Below are 20,739 nucleotides of genomic sequence, written 5' to 3' on the forward strand. Positions count from 1 at the left end.
TTTGTTGGAATAATTAGTGAGACAGCCTTCGGAAGCACAACCCTGTGCAGTGAAAGCCTGGAGCTGGTTTAAATAGCCACCATGACCCTCTCCAGACTTTTCGGTTGTGCTCGGCTTGTGAGGTACTTCAGTCATTCTTTTCCCATGGATGAGTTTTTTGTTTCACATCCCAGGCCCACAGAGCTCTATCCCGCTGCTTCTCCTACCTTATACCTAGTACCTCATGTTGATTAACCCCAGACCAGAGTTAAAGTCGTAGACTTCTCAGAACAGGAGGGCTCCTGGTTCACCCCATCATCAGACTCTAACTCTCTCCACAGAAAGCCAGCCGATCTACACAACCTGGCTCCTGGCACACACCCGCCCTTCCTGACCTTCAATGGGGACGTGAAGACAGATGTCAACAAGATTGAAGAGTTCCTGGAGGAGACCCTAACTCCTGAGAAGTAATGAGCTGATTCTTTGCAGACCTATCTAAAGGGCAAGAGTTAGCTGTGGGAAGGCAGGTTTCCAACAGGGCTGCTTCAGTTTGAAGCAGGGACCTCTAGTTTTAGCAAAATGGAACCTCAATCTCAAAGTGGGTGCACTAAGGCCAGTTGCCCACAGGTATTGCCAGTCAGTTCCTAGAGAGTTACTTTAGGGGCTCTGGGAAGATCTTTCCCTCTCCCTCCCCAACTCCCTCCTGTTCCCCCTACCTCTTTTCCTTCTCCTTCCACCCTCTCCCTCCCCCTCTGCCCCTTTCTCTCTTCCTCTCTCCTTCCTCCAGCAGCCTTGTTCCCTTGGAAAAAAAAACTCAAAATGGTGCAAACTCCTTCATCTTCAGTGTAGGGATGAAAAGCCGATGTAATGATGACAAACCAGGAAAGGGACAACTGGTGCCTGAGACCACACAAGGAGCCATAAATCTGAGCAAGTCACAGATAAACATACAAATACAGATTAAGACCAGCAGGTGTAGGAGCTGAGAGTTCTTAGGGGGGCAGATTAGCTGTAACTGATACAAAAGGAGGTAAGAGACATAACCAATAGATGGCTGAGTCTGGGGTCATTGATTGATCAGAGATCATTGTTAAACTGGAAACCTGGCATTCCTGACAGAGTTAGGCATGGACTCGGGCAGTCAGGGAAGACCTTCAGCAGACAACCTGCAGAGTCAGCTGTAAGCCTTTCCCTGGCTGCTGGGAAAAGAATCTGTGTAAAGGGTTGGGCATGTGGCTTGGTTGGTGTTCATCTGTCATGGGATAAGCCCTGAGTTCCATCCTCAAAGACACATAAACCAGGCACATGCCTGCATTCTCAGAACTCAGGAGGTAGAGCTAGGGAGATTTGAAGACTAGTCTGGGATACATGTATTTTTTTTTTCATCTAGCCTGGGATACAAGAAATTTTTGTCTAGCCTGAGGTACATGAGATCTTGTCTAAAAGAAAACATCAATACCGAACAGACTATCAATTCAGAATGGGGTAGGAGAGCTAATAGGGGGCAGTTCAGACAAGACAGAAGGAAGGGCTCAGTCAGGGGAGAGGTAAGGGAAGCAGAGTTGGAGGACCAATCATCTTTCTGGATTTATCTCAAAGTTCTGTTGACTTGTCAGCAAATATAGCTCCCAGGTTGTGTCAGGCACTGAGCTCTGAGAGGCGCATCACCCTGTCGACAGCCCTGGCACCTGGGAGGAGGGGCTATCCTTATCCTTGTTTTGGAATCTGGCATAGTGGGCTAGCCCATGGTAACCAATGGTGCCTTACTGTTGGAAGATTACTAGTCCCCGCTGCCCCAGTGAAACCTCAACCAAGGATCCACGCTCCCCTAAGAGCATCCTTTGTCATCGTGTTAGGACAGGTCATTTTCACACTGAGGGGGAAGAGGCCTGCAGCCCATTGGAAGATGCTGGGTATGGACTTTATTCTTTTTTTAAAAAAATATTCATTTACTTTATATATATGAGTACAATGTCACTCTCTTCAGACACACCAGAAAAGGGCATCAGATCCCATTACAGATGGTTGTGAGCCACCATGTGATTGCTGGGAATTGAACTCAGGACCTCTGGAAGAGCAGTCAGTGTTCTTGACCACTGAGTTATCTCTCCAGCCCAGGGTATAGACTTTTAGTAAAGGAATAAGTTCAATCAACAGCGAGCCACACCCATCGCCCAACAGGCTGCAGCCAGAAGCTGTGTGTGTCTTCGAACAGAACACCAGCCAGCTCCTTGGATGGATGTGTCTCGAAGGGGCTGACTCCTCATTCCTTCTTGCTCTCCTAGGACTCAACCTCATTTGTTGCTTGTACTAGTTACAAATCCCGTGTGAAAACCTGTTTTCACTAACTCAGGCAGGGTCCTGACTGTGCCTGGTTAGGTTAACGTTGTATCTTTGGAACAAATCCTCCTGTCCAGGAATGTCTACTTCACCCAGTCTGGCAAGGAGAACAGGAAAGCACCAGAAATGTGGAGTAGGGCTGTTCACACAGTCTACTGCTAAGCTGATAGAGGGGATAGACTGCTTGCTCTACCAGGGGACGCATGTGTCATCTTGACCCTTCCCATCTCTGCTCTTGCTTCAAGCCTCTTCCATGAAAGATCACTCCCTGCCCCAGACCGTTTCCTGTCCTAGTTCTCGACACTCGGATTAGCCAAACCCCTTAGCTCTTGTCATCTCAGTCTGTGTCCCCAGTGAGACAAAAGGGACATAAAGACCCTGGGATTATAGATTTCACAGTTTGTGGACATTCTTCTTGAATTAGGTCATTAACAGATCCATTGTCTTTTTAACCAGGTTGTGAAGTTTTACTCATGGTTCATGCAGAGTCTAGCAGTGCTGGACAGGGACCCTCTAGATGTCCCACCCTGCTCCTTCATGCTATTGGTGTTGAGCACACTGCTTCCAGCCTAAGTCTGTTCTGGACTTCAGTTAAGTGATGGAGGCCATTCCTGCCTGGCTGGTGACCTGACCATTTAGATCCTCAAGCTCATTAAATGAATGACTTTAGAGGTCTCCTAAAGTAAGGTGATCATCAACGGCTAGGATGCTGTTCTCAGAAAGTGCCCTCAGATGCCTCTGACCCATCAGGTGGAGACAGGTGCTCCAGTTACTGGCCAGTAAATAGAACCAAGCCAGTGCCTCAGCTCCAGACTCAGACTTCTGCCAGTCTTCTCCAAAGCCCCCAGCTTGGCCAATCCCCACATTAACTCAGGCTGGAAGATGGGGTGGCTCTCATCCAGAGGTTCAGGGAGCAGTGCCATCCGGCCTTATGCTTCTCCAGGGGGGCAGCAGAACTCCCTGTTTCCCGATGTTGTAAGGAGGCCATGTGTTTCTTATCATGCTGCTGTTTGTAAAAACTTCCAGAGAGCCAAGATTTTTCTCTCTCAGCTTTGTTTTTTAAAGGAGAAGAAATCACATACAAATACTCCAACACTTAAAAAAAATTACATTTGGTTCCAGAGAGCATTTGGTGTCAAGATGAGTCCAGAAAAGCTCAAGTAATTTCTAAATGAGACTAACAACTCTCCTTTCTATGGACTGGCCCACTTAGTTCTGGGAAGAAAGTCTAGAAGCTCATGCAGAGTTATTTATTGAGACATGCCTGTCCTTTGCCTGTGGTTTCCAACCCATAACCAGAGTTGCTAAGGTTCAGATCAGAGAAGCATGGCCACCTCAAAACCAACTGTACCTCCTGTGTGACTTTTAGACAAAGCTCTCTCCATTCTTGTTTGATCTTCTTGAAAATGAAGGGGTCCCAATCGGTGTTCTCCAAGATCCCTTTCAGCCCCAGATCTGAGACTGAATGAGTTTCACAGAGGACTTTGCATAAAGCTAACTGTTATAAAATAATCTGAGTGCATAGAAGTTAGGATAAGAATTCAGGGGGAGTGGGGCTGGTGGGTTGGCTCAGCATTTAATGTTTGCCATGCAAATCAGGGTTTTTAAACCAGGGTTTAGAAACTCATTTAACTGTGTAGTGGGCATGGAGACCCATCCCCCAGTAATTTCACCATTAGAAAGCAGAGGTAGGGGATCCCCCATAGCAAGCTGGCCGGCTAAACTAGCCATACTAGGGAGCTCTGGGTTTTACTGGGAGTCCCTGGCTCAGCCAATGAGAGGAAGGTGCAGTGTGATGGAGGACGATCCCAAAAATCAACCTCGGAGCTCCCACATGCATACACTCTTATGCACACACACCTCCACACACACCACATGCAAAAACATGCACGCATGTAACCTTACCACATGCACACACAAACAATAGGAGGAAGAAAACAATAGAATCCTGGACACGAATCAAAAACCAGCTGGTTACGTGGTGTGCCATGGCATCAGTCGGGTGGCAGCCATAATCTGAGGCTCAGAATCAAAGCGCTGAGAATACATTGTTTTATATTTGAATGGTGTATACAGATCTCTTTCAGCAGTAGAGCGGAATTATGTTCTCCCGCCCTTCTGACAGGTGGAGACAGTTTCAGACGCCTCCACGCGATGGCTGAACCTGGGTTCTGGAGTTCATGCCTTGGCTTCAGGTCTCTGCGGCCAGGTGGCGCTCTCCTGTAGTAAGATGTGGTGCTGTGGCCTGACATGACAAGGGCATATGCCACTTAAGCAGAGTCTCAGTGGATACTGGGGTGCACCTCTACCTTGTACCCGTGCATACAGCACCTCCAATGCTCCTCCACCTTGTACCTATACATACATCACCTCCAATGCTCCTCCACCTTGTACCTATGCATACAGCATAGGTACAATCCAATAGCATATCCAATGTGTCTTAAGCAGAGAAAAAAAACCAAAAAGGCACACACAGTGCTTTCAAGGGCCAGAGCCAAGAGGAGTTACATCACACAACACACATGCACATGCATACACGCACACACACCGCATTCCATTGGCTAGAACCTAGTCACATGACTGCAGAGTGGCAGGCTGGGAAATGTGCAGAAGCCCACACGGACATTCAGTCAGGGTGCATGGTTGCTTGCTATAGGCAAATTTAAAACAAAGCAATCGGAAAGATACTTTTCCGATCTTGATTCCCAAGAGCTATGTGATATTCTGTGAGGCAACGTGCACAAATGTCTATTCTGGCATCACAAGACGCCGGGGAAATGATTCCACCCAGATCAAGCTTGGTAAACTAATGCAATTATTGGGATTATTTTGGGGGCATGGGCAATTCGAAGGTCAATCCCAGCATGGTTACTGCTTATAAAATCACTCCTGGGTGACCACTGCATCCTGGAACTCCTGCACAACATGAATCCAGTTCCACTGAGGTGCTTACTCTTCCCCGGGTAACCTTAGGGAGGAGCTTTATAGACGTGTGACCTCCAAAGCTTCTGGAATCTTATGAGATTTCCTCCCCACTCCAGGAAGGAATGTTTTTTGGTTTGGAGGAAATGGCTACACGCACCTAGATCTCTGAAAGGATGGTCATAATGTTGATCGTGCTGGTCTAGTGTAGAAGGCACTACTGCACAACCCAATGCTTTACAAAGAGAAGACTCACTAAATGATAAATAGTGAGAAACAATTCCTGCCTAAATGATAAATAGTGAGAAACAATTCCTGCCGGCTCTGCAGCTGTCTGATGCCCAGTCCTATGTGCGAGTGACCTTAGATCTCAAACCACCAATGGTGAGCAATGGACTTCCATGAATAAGCCAGACTTCAAGGCTCTTATTCTTAAAAATCATAGTCACAACAGCTAGGTGCACAGTTAAGGGTCAGAGCAGTGAGAACCACGAGTTAACCTGCCTCTTTCTGAGTGGCTGGTGAAGTGAGGATGCAGGACTTACAGAGAAGAAGCACTCCCACAGACGTGAGTTCCAAAGCTCAGAGCCTCAGAGCCCACTTAAAAGCCAGGCAGGCGTGGCAGCTGTCTGTAGTGCCGGGACTTAAGAAGCAGAGACGGGAGCGCGCCAGATCAAGCCCGCTCTTAGCTCTTATTCACACATTAGAAGGAGTTAATGACGAGGCTCAGGACTGTGTCTGGAACACAGTGGCCACATGGTGCAAGGTAGTTTCCCCACCACTGAGAGCACAAAGTAGGAAGGACACTTACTACTTCATGGTCCCAAAGCCAGTTTCTTATTGGTCCCACACTTAGATCCTTAAATGATTGTTTACCTTGGGCCTCCAACAGCCTTTGCTCTAAAATGGGAGCAGTGGCTCCCTCTGGACCTGCTCTACTGGCTGTGGTGGAGAGCTGGGACCAATGTATTCCTGAGGGCTTTTCCAAAGGCAGCGTCTCTGATATTAAACCTGTCATGGCAAAAATCATCAATCAGTCAAGCACAGAATAAAGCAAATAGCCTGCCATGGCTCCAAGAGTGGGACAGTCTAGTTAATGAGATGACTGAAGGAGAAAGAAATGAAAGAATAATGACAAATGACTTGTGTGTTTATGTGCACACATGCAGATGTGTGCACATGAAAGCATGTGTGTATGGAGACTGAGGTCAACCTGAATGACATTCCTCAGGTGTCACCTCCTCTCTGTGCCTTTCAAGCCTGTCTCCCAGCCTAAATTTCATGAATTAGCCTACTCCTGCTGGCCACTGGACCCCAGAGATCCCCCCATCTCACTGCTCCATCCCTGCTACCGCTGTCTCCTGATATAGGTTCTGGGAGTCAAATTCAGGCCTTTCCTCACCATCCTTACTGGCTGGCCCATCTCCCAAACTCCACAGCACATGATTTTTAAAGACTCCGTGTGGCTAAAAACAAACAAACAAAAAAAAACATAAAATCTGAAGAAAAGAATTTTGATTAATAGACAAAACAACCCAGATACATCCAGTAAAACTATCCCCTCCAGATCCCAAAGCCCCACACTTATTATTAATAATGATAAATTGACCATCTGCCCCATCTATGCACACATCTGCCTGGCCATGTATATAATGATCTTGTGAAAAGAATTCTTTTTTTAAAAATTAATATTAAGAATTCTTTTATCAAATTAATAAGTAGCCTGGATGGTGTCAGGGAAAAACCAAGGATTCCCACACATGTGTGCCTACTCCTCATTCAGTTCCAACACCAAGGATCCTAAGCCTCTTACCTGCTTTTCACTTCAAAATGAGAAACGGTGCAAGGGATGGAGTGGGATCATTGAAAATCTCCTTCCATGCTTGGAAATCCAAGTGATAAAAGAACACATGACCTGAGGGTGGAGCTGGGTTAAGTTACTCTCACCCCGCTCGTGGAATAAGCATCAGAGAGACATTTTAGAAGCACACAGGGAACACTCTACCTTTGGAGAAAGGGTTTAGGATCCAGGCATCCACTAGATCTGGGCAGCTAGGATTGTGGGAGTGAGTGGACAGGCATGTTCATAAGTTCAGGGGACATATCAGGAACCCCACCTGATCCAGAGGCCAGCCCTGTGTTACTGTGTCCCCTGTGACATTTCAGGAAGAGGGCTATGGGGTGGCACCTTGGTTCCTTGCCCAACAGACTGAATCTCTCTGGTTAAGTCTCTCAGCACCTCACTGGTCTCTGATTACCTTGATTATGATTGAGGGTTGCATGCCTACACTCCCCACGGGATGATGGTTAAATCCCAAAAGATGGTAGCTCTGGCCAGAAAAGGGAATGCTGCTCCTTGTGGTGCAGACAAGATCGCCACTGAAGAGCCCTGTTCTATCGTCATTGAACACGGTGTCTTCCTTTCCAGGTACCCCAAACTGGCTGCAAAACACCGGGAATCGAACACTGCGGGCATTGATATCTTCTCCAAGTTCTCAGCCTACATCAAGAACACCAAGCAGCAGAATAATGCTGGTGAGTGGCCCTTCCAGGGATGTATGTTGTGACAGGGTCTCCCTCATGCCAATGCTGGTGAGGGGCCCTTCCAGGGATGCTGTGGCAGGGTCTCCCTCATGCCAAGCCATTTGTCTCCAGTTGGCTCATGGCCATTTCAGAGCATCAAGCCAGAGAAGCTTCTGGAACCAATGCTACTTGTTATTTTCTCACCCCCTCTCATCCTCCTGACTCAGAACCTGCTGCCGGTAGAGTAGGAGAAACAAGTGTGGTGTTGACAGTGACTCAGCGGCAGGGCACAGCTGACTTTGGAAAGCCACCTTATCGCACAGCAGAAGGCACAGCCTGGGAGGATTCTTGGTGCATTTTCTCCAGACACATAGCCCCGTCTGTGTCATACATTCCCACTTCTTCATAGTCCCCCCAAAAAACTTTACAAGGGCTGAAAAGAAGCTTGAGGAGAGTAAAGATGACCAAAATTTGGTGAATGCCACAGACCTCTAATTCTCTGTGTTCTCTATGCCATGAGTGTGGGGAGTTAGGGAAGGACCTCTGAAAGCCTAGCTGCCTCCTCTTCAAGGCCCTTCCTTCCTGGCATCCGCTGCAGCCCTAGGACCCGCTTCTCCTATGATGGGGTCTCAGCATCCCACACTTAAGCTCACAGATATTTCAGTCCCCCATGAAGCATCTTCTATTAAAGATTTGCTGAGGTATCTGAAGGGGGGCGTGTGGGACCTGAAGAGTTCTTGTGAGATCCTCGAAGGGAAGGGGTGAGGGAGAGCACTGTTCCCTTGACCATGGAGAAAGGGGATGGGCTAGATCCTTGGGGTCTGGGACCAAACCAAACAGAGGGAGTGCCTCATGAATCTTCAGGAATGCACAAGTTGATAATCCACAGTAGACCCCAGGAAATTACCAGGTACTCTTAGAGTTCAGAGCAAAGGTGATTTTGTGTGTGTGTGTGTGTGTGTGTGTGTGTGTGTGTGTGTGAGAGAGAGAGAGAGAGAGAGAGAGAGAGAGAGAGAGAGAGAGAGAGAGAGAGAGGTATCTCTGGGGAACAAGAGACAATAAGTAGAAAATATTTTAAGCAGACTAGTGATCTCGCTTCATTGTGGGTTGGATGCTGTATTTGGTTAAATGATGCCCCTCCCTCAAGATTCATGTCCACATCCACCTGTCCTTCTGGACCCTCAGACCATGATCGTCTGGGAAGTGAGGTCTCTAGAGATGAGATTACCTCAGGATCTCAAGATGAGATCAACCTGCTCTTAGTATGGATTCTAAGTCTAATGAATGCTGTCCTTGTAAAAAGTTGAGAGGATGGACAGAAAGATGTGTGACAGATGGCCATGTGAAGATAGAAGTGGAGAGTGGAGTGGAGAGTGGAGCCATGTAGCCTCAGCCACACCCACATACACAGCCACACCCACATACATAGCCTTAGCCTCTGCCACAACCTTAGCCACATCCACAGCCTCAGCCTCAGTCATAGCCTCAGATACACCCACAGCCACAGCCACATACACAACCTCAGACACCCCACAGCCACAGCCTTAGCCACAGCCTCAGCCTCAGCCAAGGCTTTCAAGAAACAGTAAGACCAAAGGAAAGGTTTAATTTTTGAATAGTCTGTCTTCCAGAACTGTGAATGATGTCCCATAATTTTAAGTCAGCCAGCTGGTGGCCTTTTACTGCTTAACGTCCAAGGAGACTAACACAGCCATGATAACAATAGCAACTCTTAATAAAGAAAGGTTCATTTTGACTCACAATTTGAGGGTACCATCCACCTCGACAGAAGGCTTGGGGCAGGGGCTCAAGGCAGCTGTTCATAGTGTATCTGCAGTCAGGAAGCAAGGTGAGATCAACTTCCTTTTTCCTTTATCTGTTTTATTAAATCCAAGCCCCAGTCCATGGAGCACTGCCACCCACATCAGGGTGGGGCTTCCTCCCTCTGTGGAAACACCACAGACACACCCAGAGGTCTGTCTCCTAGGGGATTCTAAATCCAGTCAAGTTGTCAATCAATATTAAGCCCCCAGAACTTCCTGGAAAAGAACAGTTACTATCACTTCTCTGGCCCAGGGCCCAGAGGCAAAGGAGAGGAGCAGGGATTTCTCTCCTCCCCGGTGCCCACCAGCTCTTGAGCTCTGTGTCCTCAGACTCTACATCCAGTGTCTTTTTATCTCAACCACAAACATCGTCCTCCATACTTGTTAGAGTGCCCTCAGAAAGATTATCTCATTTGAACCTTCCAGACTTTTTGAATTAGGAACGGTATTTACATAGTATCCACATTTACAGTTCTGCTGTCTCCAAATCCAAAGCATCAGTTTCCACAGAATGCCAAGTGTCGATTTCCTGTAAACTCAATCCCCTCCAATTTTCACTGTTTCTCTTCTCTGTTTCAGCCTGGTTTTCCCCATAATGGGCTTTGCTCTTGTGACTCCTTCTCCTCATTCACTTCAGCATTTGTAAGCTCAGGCACACTGGCTTTCCCAATAGCCGTTCCATCCACCACCCCCAACCCCTGCATGCTCTGTTCTTCTTAGTCACATGCAGAGATAGCCCATGCTCCTCCTTTGTAACTGGAAATTAACCACTGCTCTATAAACCCTTTCATTCTCATATACAGTATTGGTGAGCAGAATCCAAAAGTTCTTAGATTCATGAGGCAGGGGCCTATGCTCCTGCAGGCTGGCCTTCCTTGTAGAGACAGACTCGCTCCTTCAAGAGAGCCCAGAGCCACACTCCCAAGCCAGCTCTATGCTCACTGTCTACTTGGTCCAAGAGAAAAGCCATGTGATAGCTTGTTTTGCCCAGGGAGTGGCACTATTAGGAGATGTGGCCTTGTTGGAGTAGGTGTGCCACTGTGGGTGTAGGCTTTAAGACCCTTGTCCTTGCTGCCTGGAAGTCAGTCTTCTAGCAGCCTTCAGATGAAGATGTAGAACTCTCAGCTCCTCCTGCACCATGCCTGTCTGGATGCTGCCATGCTCCCACCTTAATGATAATGGATTGAACCTCTAAACCTGTAAGCCAGCCCCAATTAAATGTTGTCCTTATAAGAGTTGTCTTGGTCATGGTGTCTCTTCATAGCAGTAAAATCCTAACTAAGACAGGCCATGACTCTCTCTACTTTCTTAGGCTCACAGCTCCAGGCTTTCTGATATGCATCACTCCACCCACTTTCTGATATGTCAAGGTACACATATGTTGGCAGCAAGCTGTGAATGTACACAAATGTGCACATGTACTCAGAGGCCAGAAATCAACCACAGGTGTCATTCTTCAGATCACACCCCCCTTGGTTTTGTTGTCTCAGTTGATGAGACAATACCTCTTGCTATCCTGAAATTCACATATTTGGCTGGGCTTGCTGGCTGGTGAGCTCTAGGAATCTATTTGGCTTCTAAGTGATGTCTTGGCACCCCAAGCCATTATGCCCAGTTTGGGGAGGCCAAATTCAGGTCTTCATTATTATACAGAAGCACTTTACCAGCTGAGCTATCATCAGCCCCCCCTTCTCTCTTGGGCAGAGCCTACTCTCTACCTGCTCCAGACACACTGTCAATGGTCATAATCTAGCCCTACCTTGTCCTGCTTGAGAAAAGCCAATGTTGCAAATATGCAGCTACCACCCACGGCCTCCCAACTGCTGAAGGTCAGATCTCATCCTCCAGAAATGAACCCAGCTAGTACTCCAGAGAATCGGCCAGTAATTTGAATGTCTATTTAATTTAGACATTCAACAAAATGCTGTGGAAGCTGAGGAAACGGCTCAGTGGGTAAAAGTGCTTGCTCCACAAGCAGAAGGAACTGAATTCAAATCCTTAGCCCCCATGTAAAAAGCTGATCACAGCTGCATCATGTGCCTGTAACCTTAGCGTTGGGGGCAGGGACAGGCAGATCCTTAGCAGTTGCTGGCCAGCCAGTCTCATGGAAAAGGTGAAGTTCCCGTTCAGCAAGAGACTCAATAAAGTCAATAAAGCAAGTCAACAAAGCAGAAGGCAATAGAAATAAACATTCAATATCCTGCTCTGGCCTCCACATGCACACATGCACACATCCACACAGTAGCCGGAATAGCACCCACTCTGAGCTCATTTTGAAAGTACATGTCTCATGCAGCACGCACCGCACTAGGTTCTGAAGCTACCGAGGGCCGGTAAAAGCTCTTACACTTAGCAAGCCAGCTGTCTACATGAGCTAGAAATCAGGCAGAAGTGGGTTTGAATTCCACAACTAGCTGCACAAATGTGCCTGGGAGATATGCTCTCTCTAAGCCTGTTTCTGAAACCATGAGGTGAGCTTATTCATACTTCTGCTGAGCATAGTGACTGTGGCGGGTCCATGTATTTCCTAAGTCAAAGCATATACATGCCTTGGCACAGCGCCTGGCATGTAAGGAGAGCTCACTACATGCTAACCATGATCACTGTTGGGAAAGCATATGCCAACCCCTCTGGGTCTTCTCTCTGCTTTTCCTTCTACCCGCCACTCCCAACCCATGTTTGCAGGAATCCACCCATTGTTCTCTTTCTGCTTTTTAAACTTCATTTTGCTCTCTGTCTTTTTTAACTTTTAAAATTATCATTGGTGGCAGGATGGATGCTGTGGTGTGGTGTAGAGGTCAGAGGAGAGCTTTGTTGGATTGGCTCTCTTCTTCTGCCTTTGTATAGGGTCTGGGGGTTGAACTCAAGTCACCAGGCTGGCAGGGCAAGTGATCTTACCCACCCACTGAGCTACCATACCAGGGTCAGGGCTCTCTCTTTAAAATCCTTTTTTTTTTTTTTAATTTTTTTCAGTGCATGTATCTTTATGTGTGAGTAAGTACAGGTGCTCCCAGAAAACAGACAGGTTGGATCCCAAGAGCTTGACTGACAGGCACTCACTTCACCCAGGGGCTGGGAACAGAACCTCTGGCCTCTCTTGTGGCTGCCTGCAGCCACTCATAGGAATGGGTCATCTGGAATGGGAGTCAGGGCCTGAAAATTAAGGGTACCGGAAATGCTGGAAGGGTTTGAAAAAATTAGACCAACACATGATGTGCTTTCAGTCCACCATCATTCATTGAATTCTCCTTGTTACAATCAAACAGGTAGATAGGTAAAGCAAAACCCCTCCCCCAAGTTCATCAGCGACTTGGCCCAATCAGCAGCTTCATCGTCAGTCTCTGGAGGCGGGACTTCCGGCCTAACTGGAACTTGGAGAGAGGCGTGGCAATTAGCAGGAGGTGGGCAGAGAAGCGTGGCTATAGGTGGAAGGCGGGGTCTGAAGAATCAGCCCTCAGCTGTAGTAGGGTCACACTCTCTAATAAACAGGAAGTGCTCATTTTCTACTCCTAACATCTGAGCCATCTTTCCAGCTCTCTCGTTTCCCCCATTTCAAGAAGGTTGCTGTTGTTCCCCCAAAGTGTCCGCATCCCGTGGCCCTGATCTCACACCTCCAATCACCTAATGTTTTTGTACTTTGTTTGGGGACCTGATACTGCACTGCCTCCTGCCCTGCCATCACCACATCCAGATTTCCCTTGATCCTCTGGGATCGGCTTCTGCCTCTGGCCTCTCCCAATCCTTTCTTAGGGTTCTTTACAAGTCTGGTTTGTCACGAATGGATCATGAGATTCTGCATTCAGCCAAGTGTGCACAAACATATTGCTTCGTTCGTTTCCTAACGCTGAGGACGTACCCTCACCCCTCAATACCCTCCACCAACACCCCCTCATTACCTGGTTTCAGACAGAGACAGGAGCAGTGTGACATCCCATTACCTCACTGTGCCACCACAACAGAAATTACAGCATCTAATTACTCCATTATATCATGACACTGCCTCGTCATGACATCATAAGACCCATGGGTGCTATCCCAGTTCTCCATTACGATGTCACAATGCCTGCACACCTGCACACACACTGTTTCACACAACCCAGAGCCCAGGAGCTGTGTGAGATTCAACTCCTCACTACAACCTGGGTTCACATGCCAACCTTGCCTCTTATTGGCCTCATGGCATGGGGGACTGCCTTGGTTCTTCTGTCAGAAAAAAATCACAGGGGTGGGTGTACATCTCATGCTCATTCCTGTGAAATAAGGGTTCTCATCCTGGTGGAGATTCTTTTTAAAGGCTGACAACTGTACCTTGCCAGGGGAGGGCGCATTTAGGGATTATACACTTGGCGCTTGGAGATTAAGTCCTGGAGTAAAAGGAACACTAAAATCAACACCTAAGGAACCTGTTTGAGGAGGGTAAGAGGGTGTGTGTGTGTGTGCTCAAGTGTTTCAGAAAGACCAGCCTACAAGGAGGGAGAGGGAGGAAGAGGTCATGGGCAAGGCAGAAAGCTTAAAGAGAAAAACCCAGGGTTATTTGTGGGAAGCCCTGTAGTGCTGAAGACCTTGCCAAGTCTTGCTTGCTGAGCAATTCTGGAATTCCGTCTAACTGTGTTTCTCGTGGATGTCACTGCTTTCTCAGGGAGCCCCCAGCTGAGTGAAGAATCATGATTCTCCTGTCTTGTAGGGAAGATGCTGAGATGTAATTGAATCAAATCAGAAACCTAGAGAGAGGGCTCATGATCCCAGGAAAGGACACCTTTCAGATGAGAAAGAGTGGTCCATTAGATGTGGCTGTGTGGGCTGCAGGGATTCCCTCCTACTTCCACTTGGTTGGCATTGGGGTCTCCAGAATCCTGTAATGGGAGGACTTGGGAAGCACACAAGCTCCTGTTTTCTCTTTGGCACACCCTGTGCCATCCTGGAAGTCCCCAGTAGGAGCAATGTCTGCTGCCACCCTGAATACTCCTCCTATGCTTCCTGTCTGATCACGTGGTGGTGTCCAGCTTCCCTCCCCAACCCCTGGTATCTCTAACTTGGATGCTGCTGTGAATAGCTCTTTCCCCCCACCTTTGTTCCCTCCTAGGTGATGCCACCAGGGCACAGGGAACCTCAGATGAGCCAAGATGGGCAGAGGCTTAATAGTCCTAACAGCCCTCTCTGTCCCCACTGCAAGGGCATGCATGTGTTCTGCTGGGACCTCAGTTTGGTTCCGTGGGTTCCCCTCTTCCCTGGAGGGGTTTCTCTTACACTCTACTTCAGCAAATTTCTACACTGCTCCTTGCCATCTCCCAAGACAATGCAGGCTTCTCCCTCTGAGCCCTCAGCTTTCTACTCGACATCAGAACAGAACCAGGACTCACAGCCAAATCACTTGGCTTTCACAGATTCCTTTTAGCCACTCACTGTAATTTAGGCATGGCTGCCAGCTTTTCCCGCTCCCCACAGTCTCTCTTTTCCTTGTCCCTCAATCCTATCGGTTCCAGAGACACATTTCATGACTCGTACTCTAAGGCACATTCCAGGCAATTAGCAAGGATTGGTTAGTTCTCTATTCTTATTAACTCATTTGAGAGTCCCTTTTTATTCCTCCCAAGCCTATCGTGTTTCCCTCTGCTACAGTTAACATTCCTGCCCAGAATTACCATCACTGTTTTGGGGAAGAGGGTCAGATCCTCCTGTGTTTTTTTTTTTTTCTCTAGCTGGCAAGGAACGGGCATTCATATGCATTAGACTGAGACCAAAATCTGGTGTTCTGTAGCCCTTAGTTTACATTCACTGTCTTTGGTCCCCAGTTTCTGTGGACATGACACAAAGATGAGAAAGCTCTAAAGACCCCACTTCTGGGTGTGTGGGGAGGGCTCTCTCTTCCTGCAAAGGGGCTAAAACGTCCCAGTTGTAGCCTCTGAGTGTGGACTCTATGAGTCATCTACAGTTTGGGGGGTTTTATCCCACTGATTTTCTCTGACCGTACATCTCTGGGCTGAGTGTGCTTTTCCCAATTTGAATTCCCCCTTCTCGCCTCTGTTCTAGTTTCCACTTCTCTCTTCTTTCTTCTCCCATGCCTTTCTGTCTTGGGGAACTTTTCTATTTAAGGAGGATTCTCCATTTGTCTGCTCCTCAAAGCAAAGCTTCCTCACTGGAAGAAAGCGAGAAAAAACAGGAGAGGTGTGTTAAATGGGGCCAGTGTGTGTGTGTGTGTGTGTGTGTGAGTGTGTGTGTGTGTGTGTGTGTGTGTGATTGGGTGTGTTTGTGTGAGCGTGTGTGTGTGTGTGAGTATGTGTGTGTGAGAAGATTGTGTGTGTGTGAGCATGTGTGTATGTGTGTGAGTGTGTCTGTGAGTGTGTGTGTGTGTGTGCCTGTGTGTGTGAGTATGTGTGTGTGAGTGTGTGTGTGTGTGTGAGCGTGTGTGTGTGAGTATGTGTGTGTGAGAGAGTGTGTGTGTGAGTGTGTGTGAGTGTGTGTGTTTGTGTGAGTGTGTGTGTGTGTGAGTATGTGTGTGTGAGAGTGTGTGTGAGCGTGTGTGTATGAGAGAGTGTGTGTGTGTGAGTGTGTGTGTGAGCGTGTGTGTGTGAGTGTGAGAGAGTGTGTGTGTGAGTGTGAGAGAGTGTGTGTGTGAGCGTGTGTGTGTGAGAGAGTGTGTGTGTATGTGAGTGTGTGTGTGTGAGTGTGTGTTTGTGTGAGCATGTGTGTGTGTGTGAGTATGTGTGTGTAAGAGAGTGTGGGTATGTGTGTGAGCGTGTGTGTGTGTGTGTGAGTGTGTGTGTGAGTATGTGTGTGTGAGAGTGTGTGTGTGTGTGAGCGTGTGTGTGTGAGCGTGTGTGTGTGTATGTGTGTGTGAGAGAGTGTGTGTGTGTGTGAGTGTGTGTGTTTGTGTGTGTGTGTGTGTGTCTAAATCAGGACCAGCACCCAGAACTACCTGCCTGACAGGCATGGCAGGCCACCAGCACGGTTCAGAACTTGTAAGTAGACAAAGCAAAAATAAGGCTCCTGGTCAGTGTAACCTGGCTCCCCCTGCAGATAAAAACAAACCAAGCTCTCCTAAGGATAACAAGCCTTCTTGACTTAAACCACAGACACCAAGCAAGGGGCTGCTGCTTCTGTTTTCTTTGGCTCTTCCTCCTGTGTTTTTGCCTTCCCACCCAGAGACTCCAGGCCAGGCCAGGCTAGCTGACACTCTCTGTATTCTCTCTCCATGCAGGCCCTGGCTCTGACTTGACTTAGGGCTGCAGCTTCCTTGTCTCCCTTGTATTTACTCATGTTCTCTCTGCACCCCAAACCTGCTTCTTCTCTTCCTGTTTCTCTGGAAGACCCACGAAACTTTGCTGCAGCCCAGGCCCTAGGTTTTCTAGCCCTGTGTATCTGTGCTGGTTGCAGGCACTCTAGACTTCAGATAGGGCTGATTTGATCTTTCTGTGAAGGACCAGATAGGAAATACTGTGGATTGAGCAAACTGTACAAAATGTCACTCAGCTCTGTTCAGCAAGGTCCTCAGGATCTCTGAGCACTCCAGACAATCCACAAGCAAGTGTATGTGGCTGTGTTTAATGAAATGTTGTCTGTGGATCCAGAAATATTAACTTCACGTACTTTTGCTATGTTACAAAATATTTTTTCTTTTCACTTTCCTTCCCCACCCCGCAATTATCTATCCAAAAAATAAAAAAATGAAGATCGATGTTAGCCTAGGACAGCATACATATGGGCAGTGAGTAATGGGCTCGCTCTGGAATGTGTCCATTTCTGTCTCAGGTAGTCTCTGGTTACAGTAGCATGTTCTCTTGGTTTTCCTGCATGGACTCCAGTCTGTGATGAGGAGATTGAAACAATGCCTTCTCCTCTGTAGCATTGTTGTGCCAATTAAACACTTGCTTGCACACCGAGCTCTTAGTTCCCAGCAGTAACTATGGTTGTGGTTTCTGTGGCTGCCCTGTGCTGCTGGTCTTCCAACTGATAGAGAGGCATGTGCTGCCCTCTGCTGGTAGCAAGAGAAACCAGTCCCGGAGAGGCTGGAGGATCTGCAAACTTGCAAAGACCTTCAGTCTTGACTTGGGAGTTCAAAAACAAGCCATGTCTCCAAGCTACCTTCCATATTTAGGGAAGGATATACCTACCAGGCCTGACAGATCCTTGGGGGAATCTGACAAGTTGCACCTAGTCTGTCTCTCACTTTCTCTCCCACTTCCAGTATCACTACTCTGAACCTTTATAAATTTCTTTGGCCTAAAACAAAGAAGTATTGGAAAGGTTTTGAGCAGCTTGGGAGGGCCATTAGTTCAGAACTAACGAGTCCCTAACTATCAAAGAGCTCATGCCCGCCCCAGAGTGCCATGAATGCACACTGCCTTTGGGGACAGAAGCCAGCTTGACTCCCCCACCCCCACCCCATCCCCACATTCCCAGGATGTGGCAAGCCACAGTAAAATAGTATGTGTGTGTCCAGTACGCCAAAAGTAAGACACTTAATATCTTCCCCTCCTTCCCTCCCTCAGCGTCCTTTCATACCCTGGGCCCAGTGTGATAGCCTGGCTTTTCTAGGGCCTGTGCCTAGCCCCGACTCGCTCAGCCACCTAACCTCCAGGATCTGGAGAAAAGATAAAGGCGAGGACTTCAAGATAGCAGGAAGATCAGAGCAGCAGCCCTGCAGGGGGCAGACAGGGTTGGGTCTGGAGGTTCCGTGTTCATTCTGTTGGGAATACTTGCTGCTACCGCTAGAGATCAAGACTTGGTAACAACTTGGAACAACAGTTCCAAGCCTGAAAGAAGCCCTGAGTGGAGGTGAGGCAGGCTGCCATCATGTGGTTATCTTTGGGTTCTTGGGTGGCCAGACTCTCCATCGAAAGCAGTCAAGGTTCTCCTTCAAAAGAGAGAGAGAGAGAAAGAGAGAGAGAGAGAGAGAGAGAGAGAGAGAGAGAGAGAGAGAGAAGGAACTCTCCAGGCTGCCTGTCCCTGGATCGCCCCCGCCAGCCACTTGCCAGCTCCCAATATTTTGTTGGTTGGTTAAGTTAAAGCTGTGCTTTGATTAGCATTCTTGCAAGGAAAACCAAACAATCCAAGCGCTGTGGGACCCACCGCCAAAATTTGGCAGACCCCACGCCCTTAGTCTTTTCTTCCACGAGGGTCTTTGAGGCAGAGAGCTAGAGGGGCGTGACTTCCTGTGGCACCTCCCAGGAGCTGCCCAGGGGTTCCCTCCAGAGGGTCTTTGATTTGGTTCCTTATTGAGGAGGCTTCTGTGATTTTAATTTTAACTAAGTTTGTTCCGGAAACAAAATGATCCTTGGGTAGTAGTGAGGAAGGTGGTCGTGGTGGTGTGAGGGTGTTGAATGGGGCTGGCTCTGGTGGGAGGAGGGGGAAGGAGTGGTGGGTCCTGCGTGGGTGGGCTCATTCATTAGTGAGATTTTGCTGTGTGGGCTCCTGGACTAGGATAGAGTGCAGACCACCAACACCATTCGTGTGGAGGAATTTCCTGCTGTCTGACCAGAAAGAGTTCTGCTGGCCTAGTCTGGCCTCAGATCAACACCTAGGGAATAAAGGAACGTTAGATGAGCGATTTGCACAAAACCTGTATGTTTCTTTACCTTACCTGCGGCTAGTGTTGCCTCACCGTGTGTGACAGATCTCTTAAATTTGTGCAGTCTAAAAATAAGTTTCTTAGCCTCTCTCTCTCTCTCTCTCTCTCTCTCTCTCTCCACACACACACACACACACACACACACACACACCAGCAAAGGCCTCACATACCTACTTAAATATTGTATAAAGTAGATCTCAATTAAACAGAAAAAAAAATCCTTCCATTCACTTATGTTCAGGGTGACACAACACATTGGGTGAGATCTGCCCCGGGAAGACTATTTCTCTTGTTCTTTTTCAGCGTTTCGCAGTTGCCTGCAGTTTTTGCTGCCGCAGGGTTGAGGCCCCTTCGACTTCCTGTTGTCCACGTTAGCATGTCTGTTACTGCTGTCCTTATGTTTATTTTCAGCCAGTCATATGGGAAAATGACTTTGAATGGCCATGTAGGACAGCTTCATTTGAGGACAGTGCATTTTTAGAGTGACACAAAGTGGCTTTGAATCTCTGGACAATAATGGCACGTGAGCCCTGCTTACTTAAACTCCTTCATTCCTGTGTGGTTCTACCTCCAGGCTGCTCAGTTGTCTTCTGGGGCCAACCTTCTTCTCTGCATCCTGGTTTGGGTAAACCCATGGTCCTGTTTTCAACAAACAGAGAGGGGATAGCAGGAATAGTTCCAGCATTGCCTGCCGCTTTAGCATCTTTAGTGTCTTGTAGCTCCACTGGGGGACCTACAAAGGAGATATTGAAGCAGTGGGCCAGAAGCAAGCGTTCGGGTTCTCAAGCCATCGAACTGCTGCTACTCGTCCTGATGGTGCTCTGCAGAGCAGGGTGTGTCTTGTTCATGATCATCCCCAGAAGCCACCTCGGCCCCTGGCTTGGGACACGTGCTCAGACTCCACTAAGAAGGAGGCAGGGAGCTGGCTCCATAGGTTAGAGCATTTGCTGATGCCAAGTTTGTATCCTCAAACACCCATGGCAACATGAGCCTATACCTGCACCACTGGGGAATGGAGGCAGGAGCCTTCTGAGAGCTCCCTGGTCAGCTGGCATTGCCTGCAGTAAAGCAGAAAGTGATAGAGTAGAATCCCCCAACATCCCCTTCTAGCCTCTGAATGTGTGCACATGGATGTTCACAAGTGCACACATACATGGACATACCCCTGCATACCCCTCCCCCTCCATTCTGTCCTGGGAGCTGTACAAAGTGCTAGAATACAAATAGAACAACCTGACATTCCAATGCCTCCATGTGCTGATTAAGAGGATGTTTTCCTTTGTGTAATAGAAACCTGACGACAGGAGCTAAAGCAAATGTTTCTTCTCTTTGACTCAGCAAGACCCATGCAGCGTGTTACTATGCACCATGCCCTGTCCTGGGCGTTCTCCATAATGTTTATTAGCACCTCTTAGCAGGAGTTTGCTTTTCTCATAGAACAAGGAGTTGAAAGAACAGCGTGTTCCAGGCTAACGTGGACTCAGGTCCTCAGAGTTCCTGGTTCTCCATCTCCAGTCTGTGACTCTGTGTATGCGTGCACACGTATGCATGCACACACATGTGTGTTTGCCTTTAGTAGGCATG

At 48.0% G+C, this 20,739-nt stretch overlaps 1 protein-coding gene across 2 annotated transcripts in view; it reads left to right on the plus strand.

The window, feature by feature from the left end:
* Clic5 (chloride intracellular channel 5) overlaps positions 1-20,739 on the plus strand; it is a 158,361-nt gene that overhangs the window by 112,354 nt on the left and 25,268 nt on the right. For both annotated transcript variants that reach the window (XM_031347109.1, XM_031347110.1), the window contains exons 3-4: positions 321-446; positions 7,670-7,776. In XM_031347109.1, the coding sequence (XP_031202969.1) occupies positions 321-446; positions 7,670-7,776 (233 nt within the window). The remainder of the gene's footprint in view (positions 1-320; positions 447-7,669; positions 7,777-20,739) is intronic.

This window comes from Mastomys coucha, unplaced genomic scaffold, assembly GCF_008632895.1.
Source record: "Mastomys coucha isolate ucsf_1 unplaced genomic scaffold, UCSF_Mcou_1 pScaffold3, whole genome shotgun sequence".
Taxonomy (NCBI): Eukaryota; Metazoa; Chordata; class Mammalia; order Rodentia; family Muridae; genus Mastomys; species Mastomys coucha.